Source organism: Dromiciops gliroides, chromosome 2, assembly GCF_019393635.1.
Source record: "Dromiciops gliroides isolate mDroGli1 chromosome 2, mDroGli1.pri, whole genome shotgun sequence".
In the NCBI taxonomy this organism is placed as follows: domain Eukaryota; kingdom Metazoa; phylum Chordata; class Mammalia; order Microbiotheria; family Microbiotheriidae; genus Dromiciops; species Dromiciops gliroides.
In genome coordinates, this window is record NC_057862.1 from 150199870 (window position 1) to 150217010 (window position 17141).

At 38.8% G+C, this 17141-nt stretch overlaps 1 protein-coding gene across 1 annotated transcript in view; it reads left to right on the top strand.

The window, feature by feature from the left end:
- Positions 1 to 210: 210 nt before the first annotated feature.
- MAP2K1 (mitogen-activated protein kinase kinase 1) overlaps positions 211 to 17141 on the top strand; it is a 100697-nt gene continuing 83766 nt past the window's right edge. The window contains exon 1 of the mRNA XM_043984913.1: positions 211 to 861. Within this exon, the coding sequence (XP_043840848.1) occupies positions 782 to 861 (80 nt within the window). The 5' untranslated portion in view covers positions 211 to 781. The remainder of the gene's footprint in view (positions 862 to 17141) is intronic.

A 17141-nucleotide genomic window follows, 5' to 3' on the forward strand; every position in this document is an offset into this window, starting at 1 on the left:
CCAGCGCCAGAGGGCGCTATTTCCGGCCCCTGGTCCATTTCGCAGCGGCCCCACGTGCACCGTATCCGTGACGCGTTTCCGCGTCATCTGCCTGAGATGGCCTCTTCTCATTGGCTGTCAGCGAAATCAGTATGGGAGGGGGCGGCGGCGGTGCTTGGGGGGAAGGGAAAAAAAAAAAAGGCAGCCCTAGAAGGGGGGAAAACAACATCCCCCGAAGGTTTCCCTCCCATCCCCGCCCCCCATCCTCGTCTGTCCCACCCTCCCTCCCTCGGACGGATGTGTGGCTCTGAGGCTAGCGCGAGAAACCGCACTTTCTCCAGAGGCGGGGGACCGGTATCCTCTCTGGACCTGGGCTCCCTGTGTTGCGGAGCTTAACTGCCCTCGAGCCTGCCCGAGCGCCGGGGAATCCGTGCCCGTCAGAGCCGGACGCGGCGGAATCCGCTCCGGGGAAGCCCTTCCGACTACGGAGCCGGACGGAACCGAATCCGGGCGGGTGTGAGGGGGTGGGGTGGGGGAATCCCCGCCACCGGCTCTCCGAACCCCTCCCCAGGGAACTCCCCATCACCGCCCCTCCACCTAACTCCTCGGTGTCCGGTCAGCCGCGGGTCTGGGGGGAGCTTCCCCGACCCAGGAGCCCCGGCCGAGAGCCCAAAGCCGCTGCCCCCTCCCAGCCCCCCCAGTCCCGGCCTTGAACTTGTAAAGGCGCAGGGCTGAGAAGGAGCCGCGGCCACTGCGAGAGGGAGAGTCTGCGGGTGAGGAAGGTGCTTTCCTCGGGGTCAAAATGCCCAAGAAGAAGCCGATGCCCATTCAGCTGAACCCTACCCCGGATGGCTCCACGATTAACGGGACCAGCTCGGCCGAGTGAGTGCGGGACTGGGGCCACACGAGGGGAGGACGAGAAGAGAGGCACGGCCGGCCGGGCATGCATGCAGGGGGAGGACAAGGAGGCTTTACCCCGCTCGCGTTCGCGTTCGCGTTCCCGACGGAGGTGGCCACCAAGTTAGTCTCGTACTGCCTCTAACCTAGAGGCTGATACCCTCCCCACCTAGTCGGCCTGCCATGGGTGACTACGCCATGGTTTTAAAAAGAAATGACACAGGCTGGTAAAAGAACTAGTTTCAAAGATCTAGATCTGCCCCTCTCCCCTTCTTTGCTTCCAGAAGTTCCCTCTGTAGGACACGGGGTACGCCCACAATAAAGTGGAGTGGGACTTTGGTCCCACCTAGTCCCGGGATGACTCCATCCTACTTAAACTTCTTTTTGCAGTGGGTTAATAAGTGGGTTCGATTCCCATGTACCACCTACTTACTACTTGGGTGATCTGAGGCCCCTTTGAGCTATACAAATCTGATCCTATGAACCTTAGTTCTCATTCTCAGAGGGGACAGCTTGAATATCTGAGTTTCATAAAAAATAGTATTGATCCTAAATTAAAATTTTTTTGTTTAATTATTTCCCAATTATATGTAACATTTTAACATTCATTTTAAAAATTTTGAGTTCCAAATTCCCTCCCTCCCCCTCCCACACCCCTTGAGAAGGCAAAATGATATTGATTAAACATGTGAAGTCATTCAAAAACATAAGTCACTTCCCTAGGTCACACAGCTAGTGTGTGTCTGAGGCAGAACTCCAGCTTAGATCATCCTGACTCCAGGCCCAGTGCTATATCTGCTTTTCCAGGTAGCTGCTCCTAATCCTGAATGTTTAAAAATTAGCTCATAATAGGATATGAAAATTGGTCACCCAGATCAGTATATTCAGAAAGATGAAGTTTTGTAATACTTCATTTTTAGTTAGAGAAAAGGAACTTTCCTGGTAGCTGTTTGATCTCCCCCCACCTCCAAGATATGTGGGAAGGGTGGGAGGAGAGAGAGGTGAAATAAGAGTGTGTGGTGGATAACTTCCCAGTGCTTTTTGTCCTAGGGGCTCTGACATTGCTTGGTCTTTGGACTTCTTTCCATGGAGACATACCAACAACAATAGAAAGACTGGGAAACAAAACTTTTCTCTGGCCATCTCATTGTGATGCCCTTGTCAGCTTTCACTTCTGCTAGTCTAGCAGTTCTAAAACTTTTTAAATACTCTTAAAAATTTTAATATCTCAAAGGGTTTTTGTTTGTGTGGGTTGTACCTATAGATATTTATTATTGTATTAGACAGTGGAGGAGAGAATGAGGAAAATGTGCAGTTCTTGAATCCTCATCTGAACTGGTTCAAAGAGGCAAGACACACAGGCAGTTGAAACCCAAAAGGGAAGTAGGAGGGAAAGAAAGGAGTTAAGAGAAGGAGTTGGAGTGGGGGAGGGCAGACAAGAAGGAGGATAGATTAAGGGATTTAAATAGCCTAGAGTAAAAAAAAGGAAAAAGAAAGGGACAGGTAAAAAAGAGAAGCATAAAACAATAGCATGAATAGAAATATAGTGAGAAATCATAACTGAATGTGAATGGGATGAACTCACTCATAAAACAGAATAGAGTAACAGAACGGATTAGAAACTCGAATCCAGCAATATGTTGTTTACAAGAAACATACCTGAAACAAAAAGATACAAAGAGTTAAAATAAGGGTCTGGAGCAGAATCTGTTAAGTTTCAGCTGAAGTAAAAAAGACAGGGGTGACAGTCATGATCTTAGACAAAGCAAAAGCAAAAATAGACAATTAAAAGAGATAAATATGAAAACTACATGTTACTAAAAGGTTAAGACAATGAGTTAATATCATTACTGAACCAAACAGCATAGCATCTAATTTTTTTTTTTTGGCAGGGCAATGAGTGTTAAGTGACTTGACCAGGGTCACACACTAATAAGTATCAAGTGTCTGAGGCCAGATTTGAACTCAGGTCCTTCTGAATTCAGGGCCTGTGCTTTATCCACTGCACCACCTACCTGCCCCCAGAATCTAAATTCTTAAAGAATTAAAAGTTAAATGAGTTACAGGAGGAAATAGTAAAACTATAATAGTAGATGACCTCAACTTATCCCTCTTAGACCTAGATAAATTTAACCACATTATAAACAAGAAAGAAGTCAAGGAGATAAATCAGATTTTAGAAAGTTAGATATAATAGATTTCTGGAGAATATTGAATGGGAATAGAAAGAAATATACCTACTTTTCTGTTGTATAGCACCTTCAAAAAATTGATTATGCATTAGGACATAAAAACCTCTCAAATTAATGCAGAAAAGCAGAAGTATTAAATGCAGTAAAATTACATTCAATAAAGGATCTTTGAAGCATAAATTAAAAATGAATTGGAAACAGATAAAATTAATCCTGTAAAATAGGGGGATCAAAGAACAAGTCATAGGAACAGTCCATAATTTCATTAAAAGATAATGACCATAATGAGAAAACTTACCAAAAATTATGGGATGCAACCAAAGCAGTACTTAGGGAAAATTTTATATTTCTAAATGCTTACAACAATAAAAGAGAGCATATCAGTGGATTGGTTATGCAACTAAAAAAGAACCTAGAAAGACATAATTAAAACCCCCAATTAAATACCAAAATAGAAGCCCTAAAAATCAGAGATTAACAAAATTGAAAGTTAAAAAAAATAAATAAAAGTAGCTATTTTAAAAACCCCAATAAAATACACTGACTGCTGATTTGATTTTTAAAAAGAAAACCAAATTGCCAGTTTCTCATTAGCTTTTTTTTTCCTTTTGGGCGGGGCAATGAGGGTTAAGTGACTTGCCCAGGGTCACACAGCTAGCAAGTGTCAAGTGTCTGAGGTCACATTTGAACTCAGATCCTCCTGACTCCAGGGCCGGTGCTCTATCCACTATGCCACCTAGCTGCCCCACCCATGAAATTTTTACATGACCACAGGATATAAGGTATATAAAATAGGTATACATAACCTTTTACTGTTGCCAAATTTTTTGTGACGCCCTCATTCAGTTACGTGACTCCATGTGGGGTGGAGAACCACAGTTTAAGAAGCTTTGCTCATTTGGAACTATGCCCAAAGGACTATAAAGCTGTGCATACCCTCTGACCCAGCAATAACACTATTAGGTCTTTTTCCCAAAGAGATCATAAAAAAGGGAAGAGGACCCACATGTACAAAAATATTTATAGCTGCTCTTTGTGTGGTGGCAAGAAATTGGAAATTAAGGGAATGTCCATCAATTGGGGAATGGCTGAACAAGCTGTGGTATATGAATGTAATGGAATACTACTGTGCTGTAAGAAATGATAAGCAGGTGGATTTTAGAGAAACCTGGAAGGACTTCCATGAACCGATGCACAGTATCAACAACATTGTGTGTTGATCACCTGTGATAGACTTGACTCTTCTCAGCAATACAATGGTCCAAGATAGTGCCAAAGGACTCATGATGGAAAATGCTCTCCAAATCCAGAAAAAAAAGAACTGTGGCATTTAGATGCAGATTGAGCCATACTATTTCTATTTTTTTTCTTTTTTGAGGTTTTTCCCTTTTGTTCTGATTCTTCTTTCACAGCATGACTAATGCAGAAATATGTTTAATGTGATTGTACATATATAACCTATATCAGATTGCTTGCTGCTTGGGGGAGGGAAGGAGAAAAATTTGAAACTAGAAATCTTATAAAAACAAGTGTCGAAAACTATCTCTACATGTAACTAGAAAATAATAAAATACTTTTATGATAAAAAAATAAAAACTAGAGAGCAAAAAAAAAAAAAAAGAAGCAGCAGCTTTGCTCTAAGGGGCAGCTAGGTGGTGCAGTGGATAAAGCATAGGCCCTGGATTCAGGAGGACCTGAGTTTAGATCTGGCCTCAGACACTTGACACTTACTAGTTGTGTGACCCTGGGCCAGTCACTTAACCCTTGTTGCCCCACCCAAAGAACCCGAAAAACAAACAAAAAAATCAAAACTAAACTAAAAAAAGCTTTGCTCTAAATGAACTATTTGAAAAAGTAGGTAAAGTGATCCTAATAAAATTCCTTCTATGACACAGATATTCTTTTGATACCTAAACCCGGAAGTCAAAATAGAAAGGAAACAAATTGATTTCCCTATTGAAACAGTTGATGCAAAATTTTTATCTAGCAGGAAGATTATAGCAATATATCATGAAGATTATACACTATGACCAGGTTGGATTTATATCAACAGTGCAGGACTAGTTCAGCAGTAGGAAAATTATGAATATAATTGATCACATTAACCAAAAAATCATGATTATTTCAGTAAATACAGAAAAAGCTTTTGAAAAAATACAATACCTATTCCTATTAAAAACACTAGAAAACAGGAATAAAAGGAGCTTTCCTTAAAATATTATTAAGAGGAAAAGCCACCCATGCACAGAATTTAATCAAAGAGGGCATGAGTGGAGAACAGTCAGGCTTTCAAAAGCAACATTTCACAGTAGACCACATTTTTATGATTACAGAACTGACTGAAAGATCTGATGACTATAAGAACCTATTGATTTTATTGTTTGTAGGGGGTTTTTCCTATTTAATAAACATTTTTATTAAAAAAAAAAGGAAAAGCAAGCATCTAATGGAGATACGGTAGAAATCTTTCTGATAAGATCTGAGGGGAAGCATGAATGTCCATTATTACCCTTCCTATTCAATAATGTACTAGAAATGCTCTAACTAGAGCAAAAAGATGAGAAAAAGAAAGGAATAAACATAGGCAAATGAGAAAATAAAACTATCACTTTTTGCAGATGATATAATGGTTTACTTAAGAGAACCCTAAAGAGTCAACTAAAAAAGTAATTGAGGGGGCAGCTAGGTGGCGCAGTGGATAGAGCACCGGCCCTGGATTCAGGAGGACCTGAGTTCAAATCCAGCCTCAGACACTTAACACTTACTAGCTGTGTGACCCTGGGCAAGTCACTTAACCCCAATTGCCTCACTAAAAAAAAAAAAGTAATTGAAACAACTTCAGCAAAGTTACAAAATAAAAACAAAAACCCACAAGATCACTAGCATTTCTGTATATTTTGATATTTACCATATTACAAATTAAAACTGACAAAAATTTAAAATTTTTAATAATAAACCCTTTAAATGGAATTTTCATGAAAAATAACTATATTTACTAAAACAATTAGTGAAAGTAGTATTGATTTACATTTTTTTAACTCTCTTTAAAGGGTTGACTTAATGGAAGACAGCTGTTGGGATGTCATTTTGATTAAAGTATTTGAAGATTTGACTTAATATTATTATGAAAGTGGTTTTGAACTCAAAGGCCCTCTAAAAGGGTTCCAAGGACCCTTAGGGAACTTTGGATCACACTTTGAGAACTACTATGCTAGACTGTTAGCTCTCTCTTGGATTCCCATGGGTTTGTAGGCAACCATTAGTTATACGTGATTGCTTTAACAAGAGTGCTACATAGGAACAGATAGACATCTATGGTTTCTAAGTGTTTCTTTATGGAGCTAGTACTTTGTGTTGTTAAATAGTGATCTTACTATTACTAGTTCATGTAATTTTGGGGTGAGCAACCATAACTCCCTTGGGTTTTAGGCATCCTTATAGCAACTTGGGAAATTTCTGCAATGCAGGTGCTTAAAAATCTTTTACTTATATATAAAAAGTTTGAAATGATATACATACAATATAATGAACTGTGGGGTCTTTCCAATTTTGTTGTTCTTATACACTTGTTCTCTTTTTGTTTTTGTCTTTGTTTTTTTGTTTTTTGGGGTTTTTTTTTTGGGCAGGGCAGTGAGGGTTAAGTGACTTGCCGAGGGTCACACAGATAGTGTCAAGTGTCTGAGGCTGGATTTGAACTCAGGTCTTCTTGACTTCAGGGCTGGTGCTCTATCCACTGCGCCACCTAGCTGCCCTGGCACTCATTAATTTTCAACCTGGACTACAGTAGCCTCTCATGTGGTCTTCTCCTTTTCAGTCTTTTCCCTCTTTAATCTGTTCCTTACTTAGCTACTAAGATAATGTCTTCAGGACATAGATGGATTTGGTTATAACACCATTAGTGGCTTCTCATAGATTGTAAAAACTCCTTAACCTGACATTGAAGTTCTTTCAGAACCAACCCCTCTTCCATTTTTCACCACCTCCTCTCACTCTGACTTCCTTCACACACTGTTCTGATCTCTCCCCTTTTTGCATTTTTGTGAAAGGTGTTTCTAGGCCTGGAAATTGTTCTCTACATATTTTTTGCCTCTTGAAATCCTTCTCCTCATTTAAGGCTTCAGTTGGATGCGGCTTCTTCTGAAACCTTCCTTTGCCCATCTCCCACAAGCCAAAAGTGCTATTTTCCCTTCTTGTTTCTATATAGTACTGTCCTTAGCCCAGACCTCTCCTTAGCCCTCACTGAACTTTAACTTGCATCATATGTATTCCCATGAGTTTGTATAGTATCTTGTCTTCCTTTGTCCTACTTTCTCCCCATTAGAGAGGCATCTGGTCTAGCAAAAAGAGAGTGAGGGGGCAGCCAGATGGTGCAGTAGATAAAGCACTGGCCTTGGATTCAAATCCAGCCTCAGACACTTGGCACTTACTAGCTGTGTGACCCTAGGCAAGTCACTTAAGCCTCATTGCCCCACAAAGACAAACAAAAAAAAACCCAAACAAAAACCATTTAAAAAAAAAGAAAAGAAAAGAGTGAGGTTTGAGTCCCAGCTTTGATACTTACTGGCTGTGGGGCCATATGCAGGACATTTAACCTGATTGAGCCTTAGTTTCTTTATTTGCAAAATGAAGACTCTCATACTTGCATTGTCTACCTTGCAGAGTTATTTTCATAAAATTCCTTTATAAAACCTTAAAGGATTATATAAATCTATTCCATTGTGGCAGCTGGTGGTACAGTGGTACAGTGAATAGAGTGCTTGACCTGGAATCTGGAAGATCTGAATTCAAATCTAGCCTCAGAGACTTGATGGCCGGGCAAGTTCCTTAACCTCTTTGCCTCAGTTTTTCCATTCTAAAATGGGGATAAATAACAAGTCACCTTTCAGGATTATTGTGAAGATTGAATGAGAGAGTTTTTGTAAAGGGATTAGCACAGTATCTGGCACATAGTAGGTACTATATAAATTCTTGTTCCCTCCCCAATTATTGCAGATTCTCTTCTGGCAGAAACTCTTGTTTTTATTTCTGTAATATTATTCCAATTCCTAGTGCAGTCCTTGAATTGAATTGAATTGAATTGAATTGAATGTGCTGACAGCATGTGAAACATTGGAAACTTTTCTGGGCCAGGACTTGCTATACTAGGGAATACTTCTATTTCAACATGGCCCAGAAACACCCTGAATGACTTAATTAGTAGAGTTTGCAAATGACTGGTGGAAGTAGTAGCCCCAGCAAATTTGTGATGAAAATACATTTCTTGAAGTTTAAAAGTCTCTGGAAAAAGAGAAAGGAAAAAACAACCAAGAGAATCTGTTATGGTTTTATTAGCTCTTGTAGCCTTTTCTCAGATTTTCATTGTAGTGGTTAAAGTTTCATGATCATCTCAAATTAATGATATTATTGGCATAATACTGATTGTGAATATGTTTAATTTGTATTCATGCATTTTCTTTTTCTTTGCAGAGCAATGAGGGTTAAGTGACTTGCCCAGGGTCACACAGCTAGTAAGTGTCAAGTGTCTGAGGTCAAATTTGAATTCAGGTCCTCCTGGATCCAGGGCCGGTGCTTTATCCACTGTGCCACCTAGCTGCCCTCCATGTATTTTCTTGAAACATTTTCAGACTCCCTCCCCCCCAGAATAATGCCAATTAAATCCCCCTCAGTGTTCAATATCCCCAAAACCCAGTGATTTCAACTGATCCAACTTTATGTTTAGAAGTTTTCTTTTCCTTAGAAGAAAAGATGCATACACAATGACAACAATGTAAATGGAAAAAGCAAGAAAATGATAATAATTGAATGCTGTGAAATTATAATGACCAGTCTTAACCCTAAAGAAGAGACATGAGAAGAAACCTTCCTGTCCTTTTTTTTCAGTGATGGGGGACCATAGGGTGATGTAAAAACAAAAGATAGAAACTAACATTTATTGTTTTAAAAAGTCATGCTTGGGGCAGCTAGGTGGCGCAGTGGATAGAGCATGGGCCCTGGAGTCAGGAGTACCTGAGTTCAAATCCGGCCTCAGCACTTAACACATACTAGCTGTGTCACTTAACCCCAATTGCCTTGCTTAAAAAAAAAAAGGAATGGGTATATGCTTTATAACTTAATGTCAGTATTCCTTCCTTCTGTTTTTGATCTTGAGTTTTGTTACTGTGTAAAGTTGCCATTTATATAGCTATAGTTGTGGTGTATGTATTATTTTAGTTTTGTCTTGCTCATTCTGTATTACCTTACCTAGCTCTTCCCATACATCTTTGAATTCTTTATATTTGCCATTTCTTATGGTGCAACAACATTCTATCATGTTTATATGCTAGTTTTTATTCACCCATTCCTCAGTTGTTGTGAATAAAATCTGTTTCTATTTCTTTCTTTTTTTCTATTGCAGATAGGTTGCTGTGAATATTTTTGTACAAATGTATCTTTAATTCTACAAACATTTATCAAGGCCTTAGTCCATGCAAGGCCCTCTGTACTAAAAGCCAAGTATAAAAAAGAAAAAAAACAAAATTTCTTTCTTCAGGGGACTTATATTCATTAACCACCATGTAGTATAATCTCAATAGTGGGATCACCAGGTCTGTGGTTATAAAGAGTTTTGTATCTTTTTTTGCATAATTTACATTATTTTCCCAAATGTTTAAGAGCAATTCACAGTTCCACCAGGACATAAATTACTGTTCTCGTTGTACTGAATCCCTACAATCATTTATTTTTTCCATCTTTTTCACTTAAGGGTAATACTTCAGAATTGTTTTAAATTGTATTTTTCTGTTACAGATTTTTGTTTGTTTGTTTGTTTTTTGTTTTTTTTGTGGGGCAATGGAGGTTGAGTGACTTGCCTAGGGTCACACAGCCTAGTCAGGTGTCTGAGGCCAAATTTGAAGTCAGGTCCTCCTGACTCCAGGGCCTGTGCTTTATCCACTGCGCTACTTAGCTGCCCCCTTCTGTTACAGATTTTAAACACTTTGAGTGCTATCTAGAATTTATTCTTTTGAGAATTCTTTGTTCTTTTTTATCAGTGATTTGTTGGAAGAGTCTTAATCCTATCAATTTGTGACTGTCGTCTATAGATTTTGCTTTTCAGATTTTAACTGGAGGTTTTTAGTATAGTTTCCTGATTCATCTTTTTTCTTATGCTAGTTGTATTTATCTTATTTATGTGAAAGCTTTTATTTTTATGCAATTGAAGAAGTTTGTTTAGTTTTGTGATTTGTAGTGGCTAGTTACAAATTTGAACCCTAGGCATAGTAAGCAAAGAAGCTTTCATTCTTTCCTAATTTTTTAATAGTGTAACTTTACCATATACTCTATAGCTTATTCATCCATTTGGGATTTATTGTGGCATTTGGCCAATTAAAAGAAATATTCCATAGAAGATAGTTTTGGTAATTTTTGCTTTACAGTGTATTTTGAGATGGTAATTTCAGACTTTCATTGTTCCATTTTTCCATTGTTTCCTTAAATATTTTTAATTTCTTGTTCCAACACACGAATTTTATTTTGCCTACTTTACAATGTGTTCTCATGGCAACTTGATTATTAACATTAACTTTCACCATTTATTTGGGTCTTCCTTTATATCTTCTTCTGTTTTTTTTTTTGCAGGGCAATGAGGGTTAAGTGACTTGCCCAGGGTCACACAGCTAGTAAGTGTCAAGGGTCTGAGGCCGGATTTGAACTCAGGCACTCCTGAATCCAGGACTGGCGCTTTATCCACTGTGCCACCCAGCTGCCCCTGGTCTTCCTTTATTTCTGTGAAAAATGTTTTGTAGATTTATTTGTATATAACTTATAGGTTAATGCTTAGATGTTTAAAGCATTTTGTTTTTATTTTAGTGTTTCTCTTTAATTTCCTTTTGATCTTTTATTAGTAACAGAGAAAAGTTGTTTATTTTTGTAGACATTTTAAGAACATAGAATCATACAGATTTAGAACTGGAAGGGACCTTAAAGTTCACCTGGTCCATCTCCCTTAAGGCTACTAGGGCTCAGATTGGTAAAGTCATTTGCCCATAGACACATACACAGGTAGTAACTGACAGGCAAGATTGGAACCCAAGCCTTTGACATAAAATCTCTTTCACCTGTACCACATTTTATATCCTGCTATTTCATTGAAACTTCTTTTTGTTGTTAATTCCTCACAATTAATTGCTTATTGATCAGTAAGGGAAGCAGCTTGGTACAGTGTACAGATCACTGACTGAGGTACAGAGAGACACCGATCAAACTCCACCTCTCATGATGACTATTTTTGTGATCATAGGCAGATCACTTAAGCTTCCTGAGCCTCTCAGTTCCCTAATTTGTAAAATATAGGGCTTGAACTAAATGGACTTTGAGTTCAAATCCCAGTTCTTGTATCTCTGGTTCTCTGTCAGTGTAATATAATAATTTTGTTGCTTCTTTGCCAGTGCACATTCCCTTAATTTGTTTTAGTTTTAATTATTTTAGATAATATTTCTAGTACTATTTCAAATAATAATGGTGACAGTGGATGTCCTTGCTTTACTCCTTATTTTTGCCGGGAAAGCTTCACATTTTTTAAATTATAAATAATGTTAGAAGGGGCAGCTAGGTGGCACAGTGGATAAAGCACTGGCCTTGGATTCAGGAGGACCTGAGTTCAAATCCAGCCTCAGACATTTGACACTTAACTAGCTGTGTGACCTTGGGCAAGTCACTTAACCCTCATTGCCCTGCAAAAACAAAAACAAAAAACATTAAATAAATAATGCTGGAACTTGGTTTTAGATTTATGAGATTTAAGTGAATTGTTCTAATTGTTTGCCTAATTTTGAGCTATCCTTGCATATATGGTATAAATTCAGTTTGGTCAAAATTAATTTTTGGGTTATATTTCTATAACCATTTTGCCAGTCTTTCATTGAATAATTTTGCATCAAGAAAATTAGTGATATTGGTTCATAGTTCTCTTTCTTCGCATTATTGCTCCCTATTTGAGAATGAAGACATGCTTTGTAAATTGAATATTGGATTTGGGATTAAAAAGACCTTGGGTAAAATACTTAATCTTTCTTGAGTCTTAGTTTCCTTATCTGTAAAATGGAGCTGTGACTAACTATATAGTACTTTCTTTACAAGATTACTCTGAGTTTCAAATGAGATCATGTGTGTAAAGTACATTACAAATTTTAACGTACTATATAAATGTCAGTAATTATTACTGGCATCCTTGGCTTTTGTGATGCTGCTATCTCTTGCTTCTCTTCAGGAACACTTGGTGATTCATCATCCTAATCCCTTCTTCTGAGTACAGGTATCCCCCTAGGTTTTGCCTTGGGGCATCCTCTCTGTTCTCCCTTGGTGAGCTCATCTACTCAGTCCATCATCTCTATGCAGATGATTCCCCAATCTATATAATTATTTAACATGTTTTTTCTGAACACCAGGTTCAGCTAGCTGCCTGCTGGACTTTTTGAATTGGGTGTGCCCCTTTAGGCTTCTCACATTCAACATATGCAAAAAGGAAGACCCATCTGTCCTTCAAACTTGACCATTTCTGTGGAGTGCACCACCATCCTTCTTGGTACCACCACCAAATTCACAGCTTGGATATCATCTTTAATGTTTCCCTCTACATTTCCATCTCAACCTTATTCTTCCTCCACAATATTCCTCTCCTTTTCCCCACTCAACACAACAACTGCCTGAATTCAGGCCCTCTATACCTCTCACCTGGTCTGTTTCAGTGGCCTAGTTTATCTCCCTGTCTCAAGTTTCTCCCCAGTCAAATCCATCTTCCACACAGCTGCCAAAGTGATTTTCCTAAAGCATAGATGTTAATGGCACCCCTTTGCTCAAGAAATAGCAGTGGCCTGGGGCAGCTAGGTGGCGAAGTGGATAGAGCACCGGCCCTGGAGTCAGGCAGACCTGAGTTCAAATCTGGCCTCAGACACTTGACACTTACTAGCTGTGTGACCCTGGGCAAGTCACTTGACCCCAATTGCCTCACCAAAAAAAAAAAAAGAAATACCAGTGGCTCCCTATTACCACTAGGATAAAAGTAAAGATTCTTTTTGACATTTAAAGCTCTTCACAACCTGGCACCAACCTCTCTTTTCAGCTTTATTCTTATTCTCTCTTCATGCACTTGTTGGTCCAGCAGAATTTGCTTTTTTGTTATTGTGTTGTAAGAAACTAAGAAGGCAGGGCAGCTAGGTGGTTCAGTGGATAAAGCACTACCTCTGGAGTTCAAATTCAGCTTTAGACACTTGACACTTAACTAGCTGTGTGACCCTGGGCAAGTCACTTAAACCCAATTGCCTCACTAAAAAAAAGAAAGAAAGAAAGAAATGAACTCAGATTACTTGACTACAAAGCCAGTGTTCCTTCCACTGTACTCACCCCCTCCACTCCCTTTTTACACCATTGCTCCCTGACATAAAATGAGCACTCCAAATCAGACCATTATCCTAAGGATTTCAGTGCCTACCACATTTACTCCTGCCTCCCATGTCCTTACTTACTGTGTTATAATGGCCTGAAATGCTAGGTTCCACCTAGCCAGAGCCTACCCATTGTTTCATGGGCATATTTCTTGTCTTCCTAATTTAATCTTAGACAAGGGCCACATCTTGTACTTCTTTAGTGCCCCTATGACATCACATGCAGCTCAGCATTAAGTGATAAGTGATTGAGGTAGGAAACAACTTTTTAAATTTAATCAGAGGTGTTACAAAAGGATAAAAACCAAAACAAAAATATAAAGAAGGCCATTGAGAGACTATGTAGTAGGGCCCGCTAGGTGGCACTGGATTCAGGAGGACCCGAGTTCAAATTTGGCCTCAGACACTTGACACTTACTAGCTGTGTGACCCTGGACAAGTCACTTAACCCTCATTGCCCTGTTTAAAAAAAAAAAAAAGATTGGATGACACTTGCACTACCTCCCTCATAGGATTGTTGTGAAGGAAAGTCTTTGAGTGATACATAAATGTAATGCTACTGTGTTTTATGATGCCACTTGATTTCATCTTTGGTTGTTACTCATGGTCTGAGTTTTCATTTGACTGCCAGAGAGCCTAGGAGAGCCATTTGGAGGTTCTCACAAAGTTGTTTGCTCAACTGATCATTAGCATATGAATGTCTGAATATGACAGGTGTTCTCTAAATTATGGTCTGCTTCTAACTGTTAAACATGCTTGTTCTCATTCTCATTTCTTTGTGTTGCCTTAATGAGCATCCTTGAATATAAATTCAGTTCTGATTACGGAAGAGTTAAGTAAAAGTTAAAAGAAAGTTTGGGAAAGCCAGAATGATTCCTTTTAAAAGGTATTGTCCCTCTTTTTAGCATTGCTCCTCCTAGAACTTTCTAGGACTAGACCCTGTCTCTTCAAGCACTTAGAGGGGAAAAGGAAGTTAACTACCAGTGTCTTTGCACTGCCACCCTTATGTGGACCTTTTTCCCTGCCCCAAGAATGCTCTGTTCATTTGGGGGACATTTGTTCATTTTAAACATTTGCTAAAATGACCAATTATCATGTTTTGTTTTGTTTTGTTTTGAAATCCCCGATCCCAAATTCTTTTTTTTTTTTTTTTTGCGGGGCAATGGGGGTTAAGTGACTTGCCCAAGGTCACACAGCTAGTAAGTGTCTGAGGTCGGATTTGAACTCAGGTACTCCTGAATCCAGGGCCGGTGCTTTATCCACTGTGCTACCTAGCTGCCCCCAAATTCTTTTTAAGAAGAAAATTGCAAGCTTTTTTCCCTCATTCTATAGTCTTAGAAAAAGTTTCAGGGAAAAGAAAATCTTGTACCACAAGTAGGTTTCAAGTTTAGTAAGCAGGAGTATTTTTTTTTTTGTTTAAGTTTTTAATTTCAGAAACTGACAGAATCTAGGATGTTCAAAATAAAAGCAAAAGGCTCTTAATTGAAAGGATTCTGGAGTTTTCTGTTTTAGGCTTAGTTGTTGGTGAGAACACTTCAAAACCTTTAACAAAATTTTGAGATCTTTAATAGAAGACCAATAAATTTGTTAAAATAAATGGTTGCATTAGGCTTGAAACTTTCATCCATTTCCCATCTATTCCATGTTAAACCTTTATCAGGAGAATTTTAAGGGAACAACTAAACTAATTTGTAGCCTGAGTAATTGCTATTTAACAAGTTATATTTAAGAAGTAATCTAAAATCTCACTTCCTGAGAAACATTTATAGTTAAAATTGTTTGCATTCTTTGCTTATTGTCTTGCTGGTAACAGGTTTTTTTTTTTTTTTGCATTTTTATTTATTTATTTATTTCTGTTACATGTAAAGATAGTTCTCAACTTTTGTTTATGCAAGCTTTCCAATTTCAGATTTTTCTCCCTCCCTCCCCTCCCTCCCCCCTCCCCTAGACAGCAGGTAATCTGATATAGGTTTTATATATATATATATATACACATAATAACATTAATCCTATTTCTGCATTAGTCATGTTATAAGAGAAAAATCAGAGCAATGATGAAAAACCTCAAAATAGAAAAAACAACAGCACCAAAAACAAAAGAAACAGTATGGTTCATTCAGCATCTATACTCCACAGTTCTTTTTTTTTTTTTTTCTTGGATTTGGAGATCCTCTTCCATCACAAGTTCCCTGGAACTCTTCTGTACCATTGCATTGGTGAGAAGAATATAGTCCATCACAGTAGATCAACACTCAATGTTGATGATACTGTGTCCAATGTTCTTCTGGTTCTGCTCATCTCACTCATCATCTTGCTGGTAACATATTAAACAATCTTTCACATATGTTCTCAGCAGGTAAAGAATTAAGACTTTGAAGTCATTCTAAGTTAACTGTAAATATCTTGTAACTTTATGGTTCAGTGGTCTAATCCAGAATTAAATCCTATCCAAGTTTCGACCTTCTGTTCAACTTTCCTTTCATTACTTGGAGACTGAGAGGAGTATTTTAGTGGAGAATGGAAATGATCTCGGTTATTTCTAGCCGGGAGTGTTCTTAACATTCCAAACACTTATGAACAAGGACGATTCACATTCCTAGAGACATCCTTCTGTACCAGTTAAATTTGATCAGTAGGACTATGGGTAAATTCCATTTACGAAAGGAAGAGCCTTGGAACGTAAAAGGTTGATTTAGGCAGAAATTGCAACACTTTCATTGTTTTACTGAAGCTTTGTTTCTCAAACTTTTGCTCTTTTCCTTTGCTTATTCTGGGAATCTAATCTCAACTGTCTCCTGGTGCAGGTATTTCCATCGTAGATAAGGACCTGGAAACATTTTATTTGGAAATATTTAAAGTCAATGAGCTGGGCAGCTAGGTGGCGTAGTGATTAAAGCACCGGCCCTGGATTCAGGAGGACCTGAGTTCAAATCTGGCCTCAGACACTTGACACTTCACTAGCTGTGTGACCCTAGGCAAATCACTTAACCCTCACTGCCTTGCAAAAAACCAAAACCAAAACAAAAAATAGAGTCAATGAGCAATAAGTCTATCAAAATCTGAAGACTTAAAATTACAAACTATATTCAGGCAGTCAGTAATGAAACATTAATGAAGTGCTAGCCACGTGCCAGTCACTGTGCTAAGACCTGGGGATACAAAAAGAGACAAAAGACAGAACCTGCCCTCCAGGAGCTCACAATCTAATGGGGAGACAAAAAGGAAACAAATAAGTACAAATAAGCTATGTATGGGATAATTAGGAAATAGTTAATAGAGGGAAGGCACTAGAATTAAGAGGGGTTTGGGAAAGACTTCCTCTACAAGGTGGGCTTTTAGTTGAGACTAAAAGGAAACTAGGGAAGCCAGTGAGAGGAGATGAGGAAGGGAGAGCATTCCAAGCATGGGGGACAGAGAAAATGACAATGCCTGGAGCCAAGAGATGGAATGGGTATGGTGAAGGGAGGCGAATGGTAGGAAAAAAAAAATATCAGAAACCAGGGCAAATCCAGCCTCAGACACTTGATACTTACTAGCTGTGTGACCTTGGGCAAGTCACTTAACCCTCATTGCCCACCCTCCTCCTCCCCCCAAATATCAGAAACCAACAGCAGATGATTCCTTAGAGTTGAATCTAGCTTCAGCTTGGTGACTG